General features: G+C 42.0%; 1 protein-coding gene across 1 annotated transcript in view; it reads right to left on the reverse strand.

Annotated features, from left to right (window-relative positions):
- Positions 1–23,329, reverse strand: part of Adamts18 (ADAM metallopeptidase with thrombospondin type 1 motif 18) — a 135,693-nt gene that overhangs the window by 46,164 nt on the left and 66,200 nt on the right. The window contains exons 9-13 of the mRNA XM_071604334.1: positions 16,055–16,150; positions 11,452–11,600; positions 4,872–5,044; positions 1,034–1,164; positions 204–327 (exon numbers count right to left, since the gene is read on the reverse strand). Of these exons, the coding sequence (XP_071460435.1) occupies positions 204–327; positions 1,034–1,164; positions 4,872–5,044; positions 11,452–11,600; positions 16,055–16,150 (673 nt within the window). The remainder of the gene's footprint in view (positions 1–203; positions 328–1,033; positions 1,165–4,871; positions 5,045–11,451; positions 11,601–16,054; positions 16,151–23,329) is intronic.

Raw genomic sequence — 23,329 nt, forward strand, 5'->3', positions numbered from 1 at the left:
CATTCCTTCAAAGCATTCCTGAGATATGCTATATTGGCAAAACTCCCCTCTAAAGACCATCTACCCTCCCTTGTTCCTGCAGGAGTGACAGAAGCTCTCATCTCGGTGTGTCATGGCACCGGTACTATGTCAGTGTGACTTGAACTTGTTCAGCTGCACCCATGCTTCACCAGCCACAGCAGAGAAGGAGCAGCATCTCTTACCATTTGCTTTGTGCTGGTTGAGGTACAGGCCTTTGTAAAACTTGCAGGTCGAATTATCACCATTGCAAATGCCACACGCATCCAAAACTGCTTTAGAGCCAAGTTCATGATCACATCCCACTGGCTATGACCAAAAAAAAAAAAAAAGTGAGAAAATATGAAATCAGAAAATTCAGTGACTGAGAATAACTAGAAGGTGCATGTTTTCTATATTTATTGATTAAAAAGTACAGTGTCAAGTTTCTCAAATCTTTTCTCCACCATTATTGGACACGTAACGGAGCAGGTTACATGCATTAGCTAAGACTCTATACCTGTGAAAGTGGAATAAAATTACTACTAACTCCAGGTGAGATTTTTCAGGCCAGCTCTGACTAGACGAAATGCTGGACAGCTGGACAGCATACCTACATCCACACACTCCCCCTAAGAGGATCAAAGAGCTCAGAGTCAAACTGAAATGGGAAAGTGAGTGAGCACCCGGCAAGAAAGGAAAAGAAACAGCTCTCTTTCGAAAAACATATTTTGAGGTTCTAACAAAGCAGTGAATGTACTTAGAAAAATGCAGAAGTTTAGCATTATTTATGTTCTCCTTTTTTTTACTTCACTATGGAAAGTAGGCTATTCTACACATAGGGAAAAGGACTGAAAGAGAAACTGAAATGACTAGATAGGGGACATGCAGAAATCGAGCCAGTAACCTGGAGGTGGCATTCATATCCCAATTAAACCTTGCCTGCAGAGAATCTCTCACAACACTCCTGACAGCATCCATTTACTATGAGGAAAGGCAGCAGGGCCATACCCCCAAGGCAGGAATGTTCACTTACTTCACAAATCCCATCAATACAAACGTCGTTTTTGTGGGGGGAGCAAGGAGTTCCGTCTTTCACCTTGCCAGACATTGCAAAGAAAAATTCAAAGTTCTCGGCCTTGCAGTACAGTTTACATCGATCTTCCTCTAGAAGCAAAGAGATAAGCGTGGACACGGTCAAGGGAAAATTGCAAGGAAATGCTCTGATCATCAAAAGGTCCATTAAATTTACTCAGCAACCATGATCAAAACAGATGACGTTATGCACAGTTTCATGTGTGTGCATCTGCAGACCCACATGGGCATGTGGCTTTTAAAAATATGAACCCCACTTAACAATCCAGGGAATGGGAAGCTGGAGCTCAGTGGTAGAGTGCTTGCCCAGTATGGGTGAGGCCCTGGGTTTGATAGCCAGCTTGCAACCACCACAAAAATGACCATTTAACAATCCATGTAAAGCCTATCCTTGGTGACAGTCACCACATATAAGACTGGTGGATTGTGTAGCTAGTCTCTTGGATAGTGAATCTTCTAGGCTTCATGGGTCGTGTGCCAATGAAACTGATTTTAAGAAACAGTTCAGGCCATGGTTTGATTGCCTTGATTTAGGACTGGGTTACTTTAGATATTTATTTCATCTGTAAAGAGGAAAGTTTTTAGGCACTTCATAAAAAAAAAAAAAAACACATTGTCAATCATGTTCAGAAAACACATAGAGCAAAATCATAACATGAAGAAGAAGAAGGAGGAGAAATAAAGACTCCTAAAGGCAGAAAAGCCTCATGAAGGCCCTCAGAAGTTTCTAAGACCATGGGTAAAAGAAAAAAAATATTATTTTTACAGTGCTCATGTTATCATATCAGAATGAAGTTACTATGTCAACTTCTCAAACAGAAAGCGCTCTCTTTGGCTGAGAATTCCAGATGACATCACTCACATGGGACCTTATGTAGGCGACACTGAGTGACATCCCTAACAACAGTTTTACAACAAATGTGTAAATAGATTGCAAACAGTCATGATTCATCAAAACCCCCAATAAAAGACACAGTCAAAAGTCAATGTGAAAGAAATTAATTTATTATGGTTGAAATATGTAGATGTGTGGGTGGATTAAGTTTCTCAGCTATGATTTTTGAAAAAAAAAATATCAGATTTAATGCCTCCTAATTTCTGCACATGAGATTAGGAAGTTGGATGACACACATCCTCTCTTTTCTCTATCATTCCCAAGTATTAACATATTCCAGAAAGCTCACATTTTCCAGCCAGATTCCTGGGAAAGTTTATGAACTGATCCATTAGAAACAGAAAGAGAAAAGGTGATGGGGTGGGTTGGGAGAGCTCACTAATGTAGAACAAGGGCTGTTTACAATTACAAATAAAGTCTTCCCTTGCTCTTCTTCAATGGCATGAGTGTCACAGACCCTCAAGTCACAGTCAGTCTCTTCTGATGTAAGTATAAGAAGAAGAGGGACAAACCTGATGTCCTTAACTTTTCTATCTCTCTCCCTGGGGAAGTGTGATTCCTGAGGCTGTGGATGACACACACTCTCTCATGCAACTTACAGATCACCTCCTACACAAAAAAAGCTCAGTAAACATCTGTAGAGAGAATAAGTGAGATTGCATGCTCCCTATTTAGTGAAAACTGCAATAGGGTTAGTAAAAGAACATCGAAACCCAAAAGCCATTCTAACTGGAGTGAGATGAAATTGCGGTGTAATTCCAATTTGTGTTTTCCTGGTTGCTGGAGAGGTTGAACACTTTTTCATACATTTGTTGACTCTGTGTGTTTTATCTCTTGAGAAACATCTGTTTAGTTTAGCCCATTTCTTGATTGGTTATTTGTTTTCTTGGGGTTAAACTCTTTGAGTTCTTCATACATTCTGGATTATTAATCTATCAGCAGAGCAGTGGCAGAGATTTTCTCCCATCCTGCAGTCTCTCTCTTCATACCCTTTATCATTTCTTTTGCTGCAGAAGCTTATCAATTTGATGCCATCAAAAAAAATCATCTTTCAAGTTATAAAATTCATCTGTTTGACTTTCTCTTCATGTATTTGACGTAGAAGTCATTTAAAAGACAACAGGTTTCATGAACACCATATTTGAAGACAGTTGCAATGTGGGAAAGACCAAGGAGTATCTGAGAAGCCAAAGCAAAGAACAGAGGGAAGAGCAGGGAAGGACACGGAGCCCCAGAGGAAGGACCCTACATAAGAAACACAGGATTAGGAGAGTATGCCACCAAGGGAGGACACATCTTCAAATCCCTAACCAGGAGCAGCCCCAGCTGTTCTGTCCACTCCCATGTTCCACCAGGCTACATAGCATCCTTCCTGGGAGGACACCTCTAGTGATGAAGAACTTCCATCTCGCAAAGGGGACAGACACACTTCCACTGGGGACGGACACACTTCCATTGGGGAGAGACAATATTCATTCATTCATTTCTAAAGTCATAGATGCTGAAGATAGGAGCATGCTGAACATGGGCAGAGGCTTCGTCTCTGTGGAGCCTAAATTCTCCAGGGGAGAAAGATAATAAATTGATTGGATTAAAAAGAATAAATTCAGGCCCTGATAAGAGCTATGAAAAATTTGGCAGGGTGAAGGTGTCAGAGAATGGAATGAAGGAAGGATACTTTGGAGGGGCTGGCAAGGGAGGTCTGAGAAACTCGAAGGAGATTTCAAGAGATCATAGCCCTTGAATGGCGTTCTCCAAAGCAGTTTCAGACAAATTTAAACCTTTTCTCTTCAGTAGCTCTTCGAAGTCTGTAATATAAGTAGTCTCTTTTCTGTAGTAATGTTCACAACCTTCATTACTTCTCCTAAGACATGGCTTTCAGAGTGTTCCTGTGTGATTACAGCTGGGCTTTTGGATAATCACGACCCAGAACTTGATCAATGATCCTGAAATGGCTGAGATGATACTGAGCAAAGATGCACCCTCTTCCCCCTTGATTTGGAGGTGCTATTTGCTAGGCTGATGTCTCTAATTACATTAATTTCCTCGATGGGCAATTAATATAAGTTCATCTTGAGCTTTTGCATAAGAATACTTCGTAAATTGTCAGAAAATTTGGGTCTCTTCTCCTTCCACACACCTTCTGCTCGTGGTATTTGGGATTCACATGTATCTTCTCAAGGGAACATGGGTGAGTTTTGATAAATCAAGTGGATATAAAATCAGAATGAAAACAACTAGAACAGTGACAGCTTATTCTACGTAGGCAATAGAAAGCACATTAAATTCTCACATTGCAACTAAAATAAATGCTTTGGTCTTCAGCCAAAATAAAAACACGTTAATTTAAAAAGCAAAACACAAGCCATAACTTTTAGTTATCGTAAGTACTGAGAATCTAGTATAGGGATCATTTTTATTCATGCTTTTTTTTGGGGGGGAGGTGCCCACATACACACATGCTCTCTACAAACAGGCCTTCCTGGGCTTGAAATCATTGGACTTGTCAGTTACTGAGGACAATGTCTCTATGGGGTATATATGGTTTCATGAGTTTGGGGTCTGGACAACTCGTACCAATTTCAATTAAGATCCCTGGGAGACAAAATTGCTGAAACGTCAAAACTAAGTTTGGAAACATAACCAAACACATGGATCCTTTGGCTCACGGATTGGGGAGACAAGGAGTGTCTTGTGGATTAAAAAAAAAAAAAAAGGTGTGGAAAAATAAACAAAACCTATGGAAGTGAACAGAAACGGAACCAGGACGAGTCTGGGGAGTGAGGGGTGAACAGTGAAGCTCTGTTACAGGGGCAGCGGTGGCTTCTCAGTTGTTCCTTCTCACGGAGACGTTTGTGAGCACGTGTCCCAGAGGCTGAGTTACCTTCCACTTTGGTGTAGGGTTTCCACTGGTAGAACCACCCACGGAAAGGTTTGCTGTTGTACTCTGCACACTGCTGGGCTCGAAAATCCAGGCTGTTTTTATTACAGGGCTCCATGTTGCACAGCTGATAAACACGGCCAGAGCCCGGACAGAACTTGCCACCATACTGAGGCCTAAAAAATAAAATTCAAGAACTTCAGTGCTAGCCATCCAAGGCCTCGCTATGAGGCACATGCAATAATAAGGAAAGGGACAATCCACCCGAGCACTGTTACCGTGTGTGCCGCTGTACACAGATTATCACAGGAAGGGAAATACGGAGATATGACTTCCCACATCCCTCTTCATCCACTGCAGACATAATGAATGAATCAGGGATTCTTTTTTTTTTTTTTCCTCTCTTTTTTTTTTTTTTGCAGAAACTTGGCCTGAGCTCAAAATCTTTCTCAACATAGCCTTAGGCATCTATTCCTCCTTAATTGGCATATAAAATCAGACTTATTTGCCCTCTCTTATTTAGTTTTTATATTCTGGCAATTTCCTTAATGACTAATGAAAGGATAATTTTTAATGATTTTTATTGGTGCCTTATAATCATACATAATAGTGGGATTGTCGCATTTGTGCATGCACATACATAATCTGATCAGTATCATTCCCCGTGTCTCCCCTTTCCCTATCTCTTGCCCTGCACAAAAGTCAACTCAAAGTTGACTTTTTAGGAATTAGACCAGAAACCTTGCAACAGCTAGAGGAAAACATAGGGTCAACATTCCAACATGCAGGCAAAGACATGAACTTCTTTAATAAGACCCCTAAAACTCAAGAAATAAAACCAAGAATCAGTAAGTGGGATGGCATTCAACTTAAAAACTTCTGCACAGCAAAAAACAAGACAAAAAACTAAGAGCATGAAGAGAGAGACTACGGATTGGGAGAAAAAAATATTTGCCAGCTACTCTCTGGACAGAGAATTAATATCCAGAAATATAAAGAGCTCAAAAAACACCAACCAACAACCCAATCAATAAATGAACACAAGAATTCAACAGACATTTCTCAAAAGAAGAAACACCAATGTCCAAAGGACGTCTGGAAGGAGACTTCCTCCTGCATCAGGGAAATCTGTAGACACACTCCACCATCTTTAGTAACATCCTGTGTGTTCACGTGGCACTGGCTTCCGGTCCTCCTGACAGGGACCTACTGTCATCGCCAGCTTCTCCCACTTCCCAGGACTCTCATCATCTTCCTAGGCTTTTCCAAAATGCACCCTCACGGAGAAGGGTAGGACCCTGGGCAGCAGGAACAAAGTCCCATTTTCCATGATCTCCTGTCCAGCTGTCAGTCCTCAGGATGATATTTAGATTGATCCTGAGGGAAAACATTGCTTTGTTTTCATGCACTTAACTTTGCAGGGGGCCTCCTGCTTTCCTGCCAAGCACAGTGGGACATGGCTTTCCAGAGTAGGGAATCCCATTAGAACATAAATGGTTATGATCTAAGGGCAAGCTCTTTAAGATCTTACTTGGCAGACTCTCATCTACCAAAACCAGAGAGCAAGACAAACACCATCACAACCACAGTGACAATCACTACTAACCACCTACCCAGTCTACTCTGTGCACAGAGCAATTCCTTCTTTTCATTACCCGCTTCTCATAGCCTTCTCCAAAGGCTGAAACTCAACTGTGGATCTGATGCCAACATGTAACATAAAGGGAGCTCCAGATTAATAAATTGATGGGATTAAAATTCCTGGTCTTCCTGGGAAGCACGATCATGCTATAAAACACCTTGGGGTTTGCTCCAGCATCCTATCAATCTCTCCCATAACTGCCTGCTAAGATGGGCTCAGCAGAAACAGGAAGGGCCACATGGCCAGACGAGATTTTTGTGCTATCTCAAAACATTCTGGAGAAACTACTTAAACACACAGCAGACATGGTGCTAGATCAAACCCCTAAAGACTTCTTCAATGATCATCTAAAAAGCATTTGGAAAACCTTAACGTGCTTCATCATAACTTCAATATTCCTAGTCATCTTCACAAGGCATATTTAAAACAAATTTCTCAGTGGAAGACCTTCTGTCTGAGAGTCAACAAATAACTCTCATTTGGACTGATCATATGTCATGAAGTGAAAGGGCACCTCGGCGTGTTACCTTTCAACTCACAGAACTTGTAACATGGAAAAGACCTCCAGACTCAAGCAGTCTTCCCCTCATTGCACAGATGAAAGGAAAGAGAGAGAGGATGGAGCTTATAAAACTTGCTGAATGATGAGGCCACACAGCTAGAGGAAACAGAGCACAGCTCACCCCTGGGCCTCCAGACTCTGCCCAGGACTCTTTCCTATTCAACCTTGCCCACGTGTCACTGAGTTAGGAGCCCTATGTGGGAAGAGGGAGAGAGAGTGGTATAGTGGCCAGGGTGCCAGCCTCTTACATGGAGACAGACCTGGTTTTGAATATTCTGTCTCTTCCCAACTTGACTTTAGACAATTTTATTGAAATTCCTCATCTGTAAAATGAGAGCAATTTTGGCCACTGATGTAGTATTTTAATTTGGGGCAAAGTTAGCACAAACAAATTATATCTGTTTTAAAATATTTTATACTTGTGTATTACCTACCCACACTGCACTGGGTAGTTTGCAATGTGGATTTTACATACGCATATATTTCATTTGTCATTATGGGACAAGGCAAAGCCAAGACTTTGAGTTTTCCTTTTAATCTTCCAACTCTACATTTTTGAGTAGCTTTAAGCGTGTGAGAACAAATTAAGAAAAAATTCTACCATAAAATCCTTCCATATAGTAAGCTATTTATGATTAAAAACAAAAAAATGGAAACAGAATACAAAAGTCTAAGCATCTGATTCTGTCCTTATATTACATTTGCTTCTGTGCAGTTCATCCTGACTACAGGTGGCTGGATTGCCCTTAGGATCACTTGGGGGAGCTCCATTAAGTATACGTACATACATGTGTATGCACATATATACGTACATAGACACCCATGGATTCCTGGGCCCCTCCACAGACTCTCAAATAGAATGTATGACCTGTGCTTTTAAAAGAAATCAGTGTGATTTTTCAAGTATGCTGGTGGTTCTAATAATTAAACCTGGGAATGGCTGATTGGAAAATGGGCCACAGATTCCATACAATTATTGTTCTAGAGCCATGGTTTCCCTCTGCTCTCCATTTTCTTAGCAGTGTTACAGCAGCTGGTAGATAATTCTTTCTCCATAGACTCATGCTTCAGGAAAGTGCTAATTTTCTTGAGAAATTTATAGAATTTCCCCAGTGTTATGGTTTGGATGTGAGGTGTCCCCCAAAAGCTCATGTGTGAGACAGTGCAAAAAGGATCAGAGGAGAAATGATTGGGTTGTGAGAGTCTTAACCCAATGAGTGATTTATCTCCTGATAGGGATTAACTGAGTGGTAACTGGAGTGGTGGGGTGTGGCTGGAGGAGGTGGGAATTGGGGCGTGGCTTTGGGTGTATATTTGTGTCTGGCCAGTGGACTCTCTCTCTGCTTCCTGATCATCATGTTAGCTGGTTCCCTCTGCCATACTCTTCCACCATGATGTTCTGCCTCACCTCCAGCCCTGAGGAATGGAGCTAGCTTTCTATGGACTCAGACCTCTGAAACCATGAGCCCTCTGATAACCTTTTCCTCCTCTACAGTTGTTCTGGTTGGGTCCTTTTAGTCACAGCAGTGAAAAAAGCTGACTAAAACACCCAGGCTTTCTTATGGTGTAGCAACCAGAAAAAGATGTCAAAGGGTTAAGACTGGGGATCTGGTCTGACTCCGCCATTTGCAGCATGGTGCCCAGGCAGGGGCTGCTTCTGTGATCAGCATTCTCTGTCTCCCCTATCCAGCTGCCATCTGTAAAACAACTGATTTCAATCCATGTGTCACCATCAACCAGACTGGGAACAAATGTCTAAAGAAGTATTTTGTGAGACACAGAAACCAGAGACTGGACCAATTAAGAACTCCTAGAACAGACATGAGTGAACGGAGGTGGCCACAGGTGCTGCTGGTAATGGCTGTTCCAGGAGTAGACAGATTTTACACTCTATGAAACCTCAACCATTTGATAAATCCATAACCCAGGCAGGAATGATCCATGTTTCATGAAATAAAATATGTACTGGGAAAAACACCACTAAATGAAATAGGCCCCATATTGCTTCTCAGATAAGAAAATAAAAAGGGTCAGCTGGCTGATGTGAACAGAGGAACCCAATGCTGAAACTGAAGCAAGAAAGAAACCAGTAACTTGAAATTGGGAGGGGGAAAAAAAAAAGCAAATTAAGAGCAGAGACAGAACAATCAATTCAGCTGTCCTGGGATGGCCGACCCTCTACATGTTTTGTGACTTCATTCAGAGTTCAATAAACACTATCCTGATGATCCTCGATCTTGATCAACATGATGAAACTGCACTGAGTAGAATTACTTCAGTGATTAATCCTTTTATTAGGCATCTCTGAAATTACAATATGTTATTTCCACGAATGAGTCCCTATTATAATGAGAGTTCTCCATCCCATAGATATGAGAAAGGTTTTAATTTAAATCTCGGGGGCGTCACGCATGCACTTTACCAGCAGAACTATTAAACTGGGCCATCTATTTCTTTTTGGGGAAAATAGTGAGATTGTAAAATTTTGTGATGTATGAAAACCAGATCCATGAAATATGCTTCAAAAATGTAAAGTAATATAAAGGTTTTTAACAGTTCTAGCCAAGACATGGGCTGTGTTCAAAGTTTCAGAAGGGTGGTTTTAATAATCTGGTATGAGTTATAAATGCATCAAAGCCTTCCTTCCTGTATGCCCAGTGACTGGATCTGATGAGACCCCAGCAACTCAATGGAAGATGATTCTGCCCCTCATAAGACATTTGGCAATGCCTGGCATTATTGTCATTTGTCACAACTTGAGGGTGGGGAGTTGGATAGTGATCCTACTAGTACCAGATGGGCAGATGACAAAGTTGCTGCTAACTATCCTGCAATGTACAGGGCAAACCCCACAAAAGAATTTTCCAGCACTTCATGTCAGTAGTGCTGAAGCTGAAAAACCCTAGGTTAACCCAAGATATCCCAAGTAGTGCTTGACAAATCATGGTCAAGTTAACTCCAAACTGCTCCTTATAATTTGGGGGAGGGGCAGGAGGAACAAAAAACAAACAAAAAAATCCTTTTTGATCCAGCTCAGCCTGCTGACTCAGATGAAGTACCCTTTGTCTCTTTAAAAGTTTCCTTTTACTCTAGTTGCATTATTTAATTCTCAATTTACCATTTATGCAATGCTTATGACATACCAGTCCCTTCTGAAAACATTCTATAACTATTAGCTGTTGTAGGTGCTATCATTATCCTATTCTCACAAATTAGGACTCTGGGAACAGAGAGAGCCTGTTGTGGGTGGCCACACAGCTAGCAGGCCAGCAGGCAAATCCAGGGGCTTCAGAATCTATGTTCTTAAGCCCTGGGCTCTTCCATCACTCAGACTGTATTGGGAAGTTACCTGGACCATTTTCAAGGTCCCCATCACATTCTTCTGACCCTATTAGCATTCTCTAGGTCCAGGACCATCAGTGATGTCTCTGCCTCTCCCCCTTGCTTCTGTGGAGTGATCCTGTCTTCCTGGTGAACTTGGGGTAAGAGAAACGAACACCACACAGTCCCCAGATCCTTCTTCTGAGTGCCCACTGGATGCTCCCTATGTTACAGGCACTCTCTAGAAACAATTTCTAATTCTCCCGAGAACATCACAGGATCACAGGAGGGTATTACATATGTCTCCATTCCACCCACAAACACGAGCTGAGAGTTCAAGTGATTTTCTCAAAGCCATACATTTAAGAGGTGGCAGACACATGACCTGGAGTCTTTGTCTGAAGCCTAGGCTCTTTCTAGATCACATGCAATGGAAAATACCTGACCCGTAACTTAGCATATATAACAGTAACCTAAGCACACCGGTATTTACACAGAGTATGGATGGCAATTCAGACTCTAGTCTGACTCAACCAGAGTGCCCACAGGGACCATCGGCCAATTTCAATCCATTCGTGATTTAACTTGTCCTCTTAGTGGCTTTTTGTTTTCAAAGGAAATTGAATTTCTTGTCAATAATTTAAAAATTGGAAAACTTCACACATAACTTTTTTTTGTTTGTTTGTTTCTTTTGAGAAGTCAGGCAGAACAGTCGGCCCACGTTGGTATACATTCCTGCAAAGCAAAAATAAGCACATTTTCTCCAACTCACAGCTTGACAGACAGCCATGCATTCCACCAACTGAGCTTCTGTGCTCCATAATCTCTCAGGCACCTGACTGTATGACTGTAGAGCCCAGGGTAGGTTAAGAAAGTAACTTGGGCTATGACTTGTCCTTGATGGTCACATTCATGCGTGGAATAAGTTCTTTGCTGTGTTTTGGTTTCTGCCCACCCTGCCTCCAATTCTGTGCAAATTGTAAAATCCTGGTTGACTGTTATTCCCCAGAGGGAAGAAAACCAGTGTGTTACTGGCTGGCTTTCTGTGGGAGCCTTACTTGGGGTTATTGCAGTGTCTCTCCTGATACTTGACTCCTCCACCACAAGTTCTGGAACATTCTGACCACTTCGACCAGGTGGACCACTGGCCATGGATGGGCCGGGGCCCGAGCTCCCCAAACTTTACACACTGGCCTTGCCGACACCACTGTGAAAAGAACGTGGGACACGGTTCCCGTCAGAGCACACCTGGGAAAGCACAGGGAGATGTGAACACCTGTATAGGAATGGGAGAAACGGGTCTGTGGGCAAAGAGGAAAGCGCAGGACCCCTTGATCGGTCCCTTTCTCTGCGCAGTTTTATTAACAGTTACTCCACCTTGGCTGCTTGCATTTTGAAAAGCTGCCCAGCTAGACAGAAGCAGCATCTCCCACCAACAAGCTGAGCCTCACATGATCCGTGAACTGTCAAGGTGGAACATGGGATGAGGTTCCACCTAACAACCCAGGAGTCGGGCGAAATTGCAAAGGGGCCTCCCTTGACAATGAGAAACAGTGCTACTACCCAGGGACAACTCAGGTCACTCACTCAAGGAGAAACGGATTTTAAGATATTAACAAAGTATTGATCATTTTGATGATTATCTCCTAAGAACAGATAATTGGACATACAATATATTTTTGTTGGGCAACATCACTATTGGGCATTTCTTAGGAACCCAAGTAACTTCCAGTCTGAACCAATCATGGTCTTCAGATAACGTATGTTACCCTTTTGACTATATGAAAGGTCCTCATCTCAGACCCTCTGATGACTTCAAAGTCTTTCATTCACCCGTGATCTGCACAAGGCGGAGCTGTGATCTGGGCTGACCTTCCCCTTTGAGTTCTTTGCAGCATAGTCCAGACCTTGCTGGTCATCTCCCTTCTTGGGGATTTGGGGGTTATATTAGTCTGGTAGGGTTTTTGGGGGGAGGGGGCTAGATATTTTTCTTGTGGTGATTTTAATATGAGTAAGTTCTGCATGACTTAGCACACTGCACACTTTCCCAAAAGCCTCTGCAATTAGATCCAAAAGGTTGGGTTTGGACCATGCCAGGTTTTGCGGAGGAATGGGGGTTCAGTTACAAAATTATGGGGTGTTTTTTTTTGACTTTTAAATCTTCACTTTTCCCCTGTGACACCTTGGGCGTTGTAGCTGTTGATTGTGTGGCTTGGTTGCCAGAGCACTTTGTCTGGGTTAAGATATTGCTTCCTTTCTTCAACTTCTTGCCTTGTGCTGATTAATTCTTCTGTTTTTAATTTTTCTTTTCCCTGGATTAATTACCACTGCAGAGTTTGCATGAAACCATATAACATTGTTGAGAACTTTCTGGGGGAAAGCAATCGGTCATTTGAGGGTTTTATCCCTCAAATAAGCATGCCTCTTCCCTACCAGGGATCACAGGGCCTCTATTGGACTGGACTCAGTAGCTGACACCAGCCAGCAACACGTGCAGCAGCCACAGCAGCTGCAGCTGACCATCAGTGGGAACGAGGAACTTCACATTAAAATCTCATAGAAGCCTTGCACGGCACTTAGGAGTTAGAGAAATTTAGGAAAGAAATGCTAACTTGCTTAGTCACACAGTTACCCAAATAACTACCTAATAGCAGAGACTGGATTGGACTCAGCAGCCAAGGTTCCTAAACAGAACTCATCCTACCTTTGACCTCTGAGGCAAATTACTGATCCACATACCTTAATTGTTAATCTAATTTCCTTTTTGGAAATTAGTAAGTTTTTTTTAGATCTGTTCCAGTCATTCAACTAATTGGACTTTCTATGATTTCAGTATTTATCCCAGTATTAGGTTAGACTGCTGCTAACTTGCTCCCTCTTGCTTTCCAATGAGTTTAGAAGGTAGGAATGTGGAGGAAATATCCAGAGACATGCCAATATCCACATGTGTATAGAAAATCTTTATATAAAATATAAATACTAAACAGATACATCCACAATTTTATCCAACTACATATATATATATATATATATATATATATATATATATATATTTCTGGCAGTACTTCTAATATCAAACTGAATGGCCATGACTTACAGCAATACCTTTGCATAGAAAGCATGTATGCATCTTTCTTTCCTGGCACACATATCTTGAGATGAAAGTACCTGGCTTTCCTTCTCAATTATTTTCTGAATATTCATAGTAAGAATCATCACTGAAGGAGGGGGACTGCCTAAGGATGGGGTAGGATAGGTTGAGTTCTGGTTAGAAAGAAACAAAATTCTGACCAGCTGCTGCACTGCCCCTGACACTCCAGATAAAACATGAAGCAGCGGTGCCCTCAGCCTTTATGGGGTGAACAGTCTCATTCATTACAATTCCGCTCTCCACGGAAGGAGGAGTCACAAGAGCATATGTACCAGAATGCAGTCATTATTACACAGGAGTGATGGCAGATGGGACTTACTGGGGATGCTTTCTGCTCACATTGGCGGGCTTTCCTCAGAGCATGATTATACACCCCACCCCCACATTTCAAAATAATGGGGGTGGGGGATGGTGGCATTAGGACATTGGTTTCCTAACTTCTGGTCTGACTCATCTCCTGTTCTGTTTACTGAAGTCTAATCCAAGTGCATTTTAGTCCCTATGGAACTGAGGTTCCTAATTTACTTATATATTAAATCTTATGCCCTGTTATACATCATATATTTTCATTATTTATATTAATCTGTTCTTATATATGCCTTCCCATGTTTATTGATGCTAAGTTGTTTTCTTTTTCTTTTAATGAAAATCATCTATTAATTCTCAAGTTACAAGTTCAGTCTTCAAAATTAAATTGGCTTGAATGGTTATTTTTAACTATTTGATTAATTAACCCATTGCTTTGTATCATCACAGCTATAAAACGTCTATAAGCATTTTTAATGAGAATCCTCATTGGGATTTCCTAAGAGCAGTATATCTGATTAAAAATTGCACATAACTTCAATTTTTAAAAATGTATTTTCTTTAAAATATAAATATTATAGACCTTCCAAGAGATGTTGAATAAATGCCTTAATAAATATAAAAAATACATTTGCTGACCACCCACTTATTTTCATATGCTGTGTCTATGCTCTGTCGCTACTTTTGGCCTTTCCCTCAAAAGTCTCCTCTTTCTCTTCTCCAGCTGAAGATACTCCACTCCAGTGTAGGCCCAGGAGAACCCACTCACAGCAATGAATCCCCAAAGCATACCTAATCCCGAGCAAGGTTCAATTTCATTCATCTAGGCTTCGGTAGCCACTGGTGCTTATAGAAGATATGCATTAAAGGGAGTTGGAATTACTGCCTCTGCATAGCTTTCTCTGCTGGACTATAAATTCTTGAAAGGTTATAGCTGAGTTTTATTCACTTCTATATCCTCAGAGTCTCCTCTCCCCAATATCTAGTACTGAAAAGATTGCACAGAAATTGAATTCACTTTAAATGGCCAATTTGTCTACACAGGCTTGTGTTGACTTAAAAGAGTCAAAAACAAAGATCTGTAAACCACTGACATGTTATCATTTGTAGCACATGTTCGGTTTTTCAAGTGAACTCTCCAAATCGGGACCATTTACTGGTGCCTTCTTATGGTTTGGATATGAGGTGGCCCCCAAGAGATTTATGTATTGAAGGCTTGTTCCCCAAGGTACTACTGTCCAGAGTTGGACTACTGGAAGTTTATGGATGCCATAGGAAGTGGGGACCTGGTTGAAGGAAGTAAGTTACTGGGGTGTATATATTGTTACTGACCTCCTTCCATCTTTCCTTCCCACTGTCATGAGCTGAGCAGCTTTCTTCTTTCCACCCTTCCACCATCATGTTCATCTGCCTCATCTCAGGCCCAAAACAATGGAGCCAGCAGCCTACCAACCATGGACAGAAGCCACTGAAACCATGAGCCAAAATAAATCTTTCCTTCTCTAAGTGGATGTTCCCAGGTATTTTTGTCACAGTGACGAAAAGCTGACTAACACTTATCCAAGTGAACTTTCCCTACAGACTCTGCTGGGAAAGGGGAAGAAAAAGAGAAACTAATACCTGAGAATGTTTCCTTCAAAACACAGAGGTCTGCCATAATCTTCCATAACAGAGGGGGCTATTGCTCACAAGCAAAAAGGCTTTTTTGGCACTTGTGGATGGAGATGCCTCTTACCCTTCAATAGCAATGTAACTCTAAGTGATGGGCACCTCTGCAGCATGTCAGAAAGTCCAAGGCAGCTCCTGTGAGGTGAACTGAGTGGCAGAGGCCTTGGTCTGGAGAGGCAGTCATGTCTTTGCTACTTATGGGAACATGTGCTCCCTGAGACTCTTACCTACGGCATCAAGCTTAAAAGGCAAGTGGAGTGCAATGAAACCTACTAGCTCATTCAAATAGATTTCAACTCGAGACTCCATCTAAAAGAAGAAAAACAAAGGCAAAAAAAAATCTGCTTCAACAATTGAACTGACGGTTATATTAGCATTCAGATTTGTAATCACTGCTGAATAATGCTCATCATTTTAAAGAGAAGGCAGAAAGTATATGCAGCCAAAGCACTCCATTCTGAGGTCACCGCGCAAAGAGTCTGTGTCTATGCCTCATTAAGTTTCCAGAGCCCAAAACTAACAAGTATGCAGTTTACCATACTCAAGCCACACATGGTCCCTTCCGCTGCAGGCATAAACTTGGTCTCACACCTGTGGCCCACTCGGTGGCACCAAAGTGATTTGCAAATGTCCTGAAAGGCAAGAAGGGACTGGTAAGGGTGGTAATGCAAGGAAAAAAAAGAAAATATTCAAAGCTTTTGTACACAATATTATATTTTGAGGTGGTGGCTGAAATCAGACAAATTATTCAGAAAGGAGAGGCAGGTGGAGTTGGTAAAGGCCAAATGCTCTAGCAACTGCAGAAGCTGTTTGTTTTAACCACAATGTGGTCATGTGCTTAGCAACTGGGAGGCCGCGGCAGTTTATTTAGAGAACCCTTGGATTAGACCAAAGACATCTGGGTTCTAATGGCAATAATAAACAGTGCAGCAGAATAGATCAAAATGGGGATAAAGCAATTCTGATTCAAATCCTTTTCCTGGAACTCCAGGATGTGTGCTCTAGGGATGTGTTTAAGAATTCCTGAAAGCTATAGTTTCCTCTGTTTTCCCCATAAAAAAGTGATAAAATTAGCACTTGACTCCACGGAGCTGTCCTCAGAGAAAAACCATATGATGCATGCAAAATGGTTAGCCTGCCTGGCCCACGGAGTTATCCAAAACCTTGGCCATTAACATCATCGTCATTCCTTTCTTCATCTTTGATTACAAAGTTTAATTATCTAGATCATTTCATTCTCACACTAGACCTGTGAAACCATTTCAGTTTCCTGCTAGACTGTGGTGGGCAGAAAAGGGCTCACATGGCAATCCCTAGAACCCGTGACTATGTGAGTTTATACGGCAAAGGACAATGAGAGCTGCAGGGGGAACTGAGGCTGCTCATCAAACGACCTTGAGATGGACGGACTCTCTTTAATTATCCACGTAGGCCCAATGTAGTTGCAGGTTTTTAAATGGGAAAGTGGAGATGGAGAAATGAGAGATTGAGTGGGATGTAGAAGGAGGAGGCTGGCTCTGAAGGTGGAGGAAGGGGCCGTGAGTCAAGGAATGCAGGTGGCTTTTAGAAGCTGGAAAGGCCATGAAAATGGGTTATCCCAGATAGGATCACAGGGAACACATCCCCACCCACCCCTGCTGTTAGCCTTTTCCTTTTCCAGAATAACAACATAACAAATTTCTGTTGCTGGATGTCACACTAAGCTTATGACACCACCTGGAAATTAATAGGAGCACCACCATTGTAGTGGCAGAAGCTGAAAGTCTGCTTCATCTAAACTCATGCAGCTGAGGAGGCGGAGCAAGCTACAGACACTTTCAAAGCTGTGAATTTGCACAGCTAGTGGCAAGTGGCACTTGGCACTAGAACTGGCCTCATATTCCAGAATCCAGGGTCTTTACCATGGCTCCAGACCTGGGCTTGCTGGGAATGGATGTTGGAAAGCTCTTGAGTGTTCTAGGCCTCAGTTCCCAACCTACAGAGTAAAGGGGCTGAACCAGGACCAGGAGACTTCCAGTTCTAACTGTCCAAGTCACAACTCAGAACTAGCCACCAATGGAATGTCACAAAACACCCCAGACCATCAAAGTGATTGCATTTTGCCACATTCTGTTCTCAAAGGTCGAAATGGGAACTCATGGATTGGGGTGGGGGAATTCAACACCAGGAGAATACGAGATGACTTTTGTGGTTTCTTGTTGTGACAGTGAAAATTCAATCCACCAAACACCCAACTCCCCCAAGCATTCAAATTAATAAAGATTTTACAATTAGAAAATATGGCCAGAACATGCTTGGTAATGTTTTACACACACACACACACACACACACACACACACACACACACACATGCTTTCTCTAGGACTAGGAAAAGAAAACATAGAGAAACCAGAAGTATATGTGGTGATCTTGACCTTGTAAATCATAAAAATCTTTCCTTCAAAAGAGAATGGAAGAAAATTCACGTCACTGTTTAGAAACAAGCACCAGCAGCAGCCTCAGACAGGGGCTCACATAACATTTGCAAATCCCAGAAGAGCTCCTAAGACAAAATACATATATGTTTCTCTGAACTGCCGCTGACATTAGAAAGCAGGAGGCAGCCCCCAACACAGTTACCATAGGATGACCACCTCCGTGTGTCTCCATATCAAGTGACCCTGGGGTCCAGGGATCTACATAATGTGGAAAAGAGAGCAGTCTCTGGAGGAGCGAGAGGACCCAGCCATTGAGACAATTAAAGCCACCCTTAGAAGGGCTTTCAGAATTAAGTCATCTTCTTTCTTGCAGCCAGATGAAAGGCGTAACCTATACCCCCAGCTCATGTGGCACAGGCAATGCCTGTCCTAGCTGCCACAGGCAATGCCAAGCCATGAGGCTGAGAGAAGGGGCAGCCGGAGAGGACCCGAGAGATAAAGCAAAACCAACCAAACAAACCAAACACACACACAAAGGCTCTGGAGTGAACTCATACAGGCTGCATGAACATGTTATTTCTCCTGCGGTGAAGAGCAGAAGTCAAATGTAATTACAGCCAACTGCATGCTCTGGCGACCGGGAATGCCCCCGAGAAAGCTCCCTTTCAAAGTAAACAGAGAGGCGAGTTTGTGCTTTTGTTGTGTGTACCTCCCTTTTTCCTTTTTCGAGACTATTCAACTAACTTTTCCTTATCTATAATTACCTGGACTTAAGTCATAATTTCAGGGAAAATGAAATAACCACAGAGACCCCAAGGTCTCATACTGCCTGTATATGATTTTGCTGAAGGAGACCACATTTTTAAGGAAAGAGTCTCGGGCTCTCCATCCTCTGTCCCTTGCTGATCACGTTCTCTGGTTAAATTCCAGGACGTACATGCCTTCACATAAAACCCGACATGCTGAAAATGTGAATAGCTTCTGAAAATCAAGTTTTATACAACATCTCAAACTTCACGCCTCCAGAACTGAATTCCTCACTAGCCCCCGACACCTGTTCCATGTTCAGCCTTTTCCATCTCACGTCTTGGCATCTCCAGCCTTCCAGCGATTCAGGCCCCAAATCCTGCCATCATCTCTAACTCCTCTCTTTCTCTCACATTCTATCAGAAAATCTGCCGCTAGATCATGAAATCACATGGGCTGTACCTTCAAACCATTTCTAGAGTCTGAACAATTATCTCCACTTATACTGCTCCCTGTCCCAAGCCACCTTGAAGAGGCTCACCACCACACCCTTCCATGGGCCTCGAGTTCTGTCTTTCCCCATCCATCCTAGTTCATTCTCAACATAGTGCTGTCCAGTACTGTAGCCCATAGCTACAAGTGGCTCATTAAAACCAAATTTAGATCACTTTAAATGAATAAAAGATGCACTTCCTCAATCAGGGACACTAGTCACATTTCAAGTTCCTAAGAGGCAGATGTGGTAAGTGGCTACCATATTGGATGTTGAACATTCCCACCACTACAGAAAGTTCTAGAGGACAGCACTGAGCTAGACATCCTTCCACATCAGGTCAGCTCATGGCATTTCTCAGCTCAAAACTATGCAATGCCTCCGACTTCACTTAGAAAAATCCAAAGTCCTTATTATCCTCCGCCAAGCCACATATCATCGGGTCCCCTTTACCATTTTTGCTCTATCCACACTGGCTATGCATTGTTCTGCAAACACCTCCAAACTTAGGCCTTTGCACTGCCTGTTCTACTTTCCCTACTATCTGAATACCTAACACTTTCTTACCTCCATCTAGTCTTGGCCCAAGTTTCACCTCATATCACTACACAATTAAAACCTTAGCCAGTCACCATGCAATCAGCCTCCCAATTTCTCTTATCCCACTCCCAACTTACTCAGCACTTCTGACTTTTACACCATTTACTTATTTACAGTGTCTTCTATGCGCCATTTTCCTTCCCATTACAATTCATTGCTATGTGGGTAAGGAACTTTGCTTTTTCTCTGACACATCCCAAGAATAATGTCTGGGACAAGGCAGACTTTAATAAATATTGTGAAGTAAATCAGCATACGAATGAAAATTGTTGACTTTATAAATACAAGTCACCTTCACTAGTCATGACAACTCTGGAATACTTAAGGACAATCTTCAATTTTAAAAACATAAGAGAACCTGACGAACTATGCTGCTGAACAGAGTTTTCCCTGAATTATTTCTCTGCATCCTCATCATGACCCTGTGAGGAAGGTCACAATCCTTGCCTTTGCTGTGCTCATGGGAAAGTAGAGCCTCAAGAGAAGTTAAGCAAATTCCTCAGTTGCCTTTAGCAGGTAAGTCTCTGGTTGCCCTGGATTTAAACTCACTTATGTTTAAACTCATTTGCTCAAACTTTTAAGCTAAGCAATAATTAAAAAGTAGAAGTTAACAATTAAAAAGTAACAATCAACAAAAATTGTCATGGTATCATTTTTAAAAATCCAGTTTACAGAAGTATAATTTACTATAATAATATGCACCCATTTTAACAAATGGTTCTAGGAGTCTTGACAAAATACATATGCCACTGTAGACAATGCCGTAATCAGGACAGAACATTCACATCACCCCCAAAATTTCCAAGAGGAAACCAGTGTTCTGATTTCTGTCACCATAGATTAGTGATGCTTTTTCTTAAATGCCATATAAATAGAACTTTCCAAATGGATTCTTTTATAGCATTTTGCTTAATTTTTTAAAAACTCATTCATGCTTTTGTGTAAATCAATAGTTTTTTTTTTTGAATGATGACTAGAGTTTCATTGTACAAATACACCAGAATTTGTTCATCCATTCACCTTTTGAAGGATATTCCAATTGCTCCCAGTCTTTGGTTCCTATGAATCAAGCAGTAACTAAGAACATTTCTGGACCAGTGTTTTATGATCATAATCTTTTATTTCTGTAAGGTAAATACCTTGGAGTGGATTTGCTGGATCAGAAGATAAAGTTGTAATTAATTTCCCATGTTAAAAATACACTGCCACACCATTTCTCAAAGTAAATGCGCCATTTTCCACACTCATCAGCAACAGAAAGAGTTCTAGTTGCTTCATGTGCTTGATGACATTTGGGTGTGCAGTTGGGTTTCAATGTGATTTATTCTGTGTCCTTCTGATAACTAAGATTGAGCACCATTTTATGTGTTCGTGGACTGTAGACTGTTTTCTGTTGACCTTCTTTTGTGATGGGCCATTGAAGTATTTTGTACCCTTTCCTTATTGTTTTTTTTTTTCCTAAGTGGATGGGCACTGGTGCCATTCTATATTCTCCAGATAGATACGGGAGAGGCATTAGATGTGGTCAAAAGCATGTGCTGCCAAGACTCAATCTAGTTCTGCCATTTGCTGGTTTTGTAAACATGAGCAAAACATTTATATCTTAACATGAAAAGTGTGGATAATGCATATTCCAAAGATACGCATGAATGAAAATAGTAATGTGTGTGTGTGTGTGTGTGTCTTCCTGTCCACTGGCACTTTCTGCCTGATTGTGGCTAGATAATTAACTTCAATTTCCTTACCGTTGGACTGAAAAGCAACAATAAATAATGCCCCTATCTGTTCTATCAGTAGATAAATAAGACACTGGAGCTAGGCAAACGAAGATCAAAATAATCATCTTATTATACACAGCTGAAGATGAACTGGAGAATGTGGCTGAGACTTGTGGCCAAATGGGTCTCCTAATGCTGTGTGAAACTAACTACCCCTCCCCATTTGCAGACAGACACAAATCTCCATCCAAGGCAGACCCCCTAGAGGATTTTGGAAGAGAAGCATGCTTCCTGGAGGCAAGAGCACAAACACAGGATGCTGAGAAGCTCCTCTGGTGTGCAGGCTCACCTTCTTGATCAGACAAGTCAAGCATGCTTCCTCGAGGAAGGATGAGAAAAGACAGCATCGTCTTCCACTTCGCGGAAACAGGAATTGTGCCAAAAACATGTGGGCTCCAGTCCTCATTGCTAATCCAGAAATGCACACTGAGCACCTGCGATCCTGTCCGCCATGCTAGTCACTATACCCAATGGGCAAGGACACAGATGGTTACAAGGTGGTAAGGCTAACACAGAGGATGCAGAGAAAGCCCAGAGAAAGGAATGTTCCAGTCTCCATGGGGGATAAAGGAGGTAACTCTTGAGCTGAATCTTCAACAACAACACAAAATGATGAGGTGTTCGTCCCTCCGGTGGCCATGCAGTGTTCTAAGATGGGGAAATACACAGACAAGGCCTTGGACACAGGAGAGAGGAAATACTTGGAACCCTTACAAGGACATCAGTATTGTCGGGACATAAGTATGTGGGGGAAGTCAGGAGACACTGAAGCATGATGTAATAAATTTGATATATTACAAAGGGGGTGTGATGAGATACTAGGAAGTTTCTATTTATCCTCCGTTCTTTAATCCCAATGTCACATTCTTAGAAGAAGAAACACATACACATCCTACTATCCTTCAAAGAGAATGCTTTCTGAGACAATGGTCCCAAAACATTCACTAGAATTAAAATACCTTCCCCACAATTTCCTTTTAGCTTCAAATTCTCTCAGTGGGTCTATAAGCAAACACAACAGACCTTGCTGTATGACAGAATAGTGCTGCCTGCCCACCCACAGTATCAACCAAAAGATGGAGCAGCTGTTCAGCTGCCCATTTCTAACTCAGGGCAGTACCAGCATGGAAGTACTGATTGGACTCCCCTGCCATGCATGGACCTCTGACTCACAGCATCAATCACTCTCTGAGCCAGGAAACATTTCTGAGTGTGTAATAACCAAGTGGATGTCCTCCCCAGAGGCTACAGAAGTAACCCTCCTGTAGGTCTGCCCAACTAACATGGACTATTAGCCAGATTAACAACTCATTTTCATCAACACTGCTATGGCTTAGGCGTGGTTTGTCCCCAAGAGTCCATGTGTTGGGAGTTTGGTCTTCGGTGTGGAGATGTTGGAACTGTCCAACAGGTGGGACTGGGTACAAAGTCATCGGGTCAGTTGTGAGTGTGCCCTTTAAAGAGATAAAGGTATTTCTCATGGAATTCTGGTTAGTTTTGGAGAGTGGATTCTTATACAATCCTGAACCTGACCCCATCCAGCCTATCTGGCTTGCTATTTAGCAATGTTAATTGCTTGCTTCCACACATGTCCTGACTTTTCCATCCACCATGGTGGGATGCAGAAAACAGGGCTCTCATCAGAGCTGAGCCAATGCCAGTACCTTACCCATGAACCTCCAAAACTGTGAGCTAAAGCAACTTCTCATTCTTCAACTAGACTGCCTCAGGAATTTTGTTATAGCAAAGAAATACTGACTAATACAAACACTTTGG

This window comes from Marmota flaviventris, chromosome 18 (genome assembly GCF_047511675.1).
Source record: "Marmota flaviventris isolate mMarFla1 chromosome 18, mMarFla1.hap1, whole genome shotgun sequence".
In the NCBI taxonomy this organism is placed as follows: domain Eukaryota; kingdom Metazoa; phylum Chordata; class Mammalia; order Rodentia; family Sciuridae; genus Marmota; species Marmota flaviventris.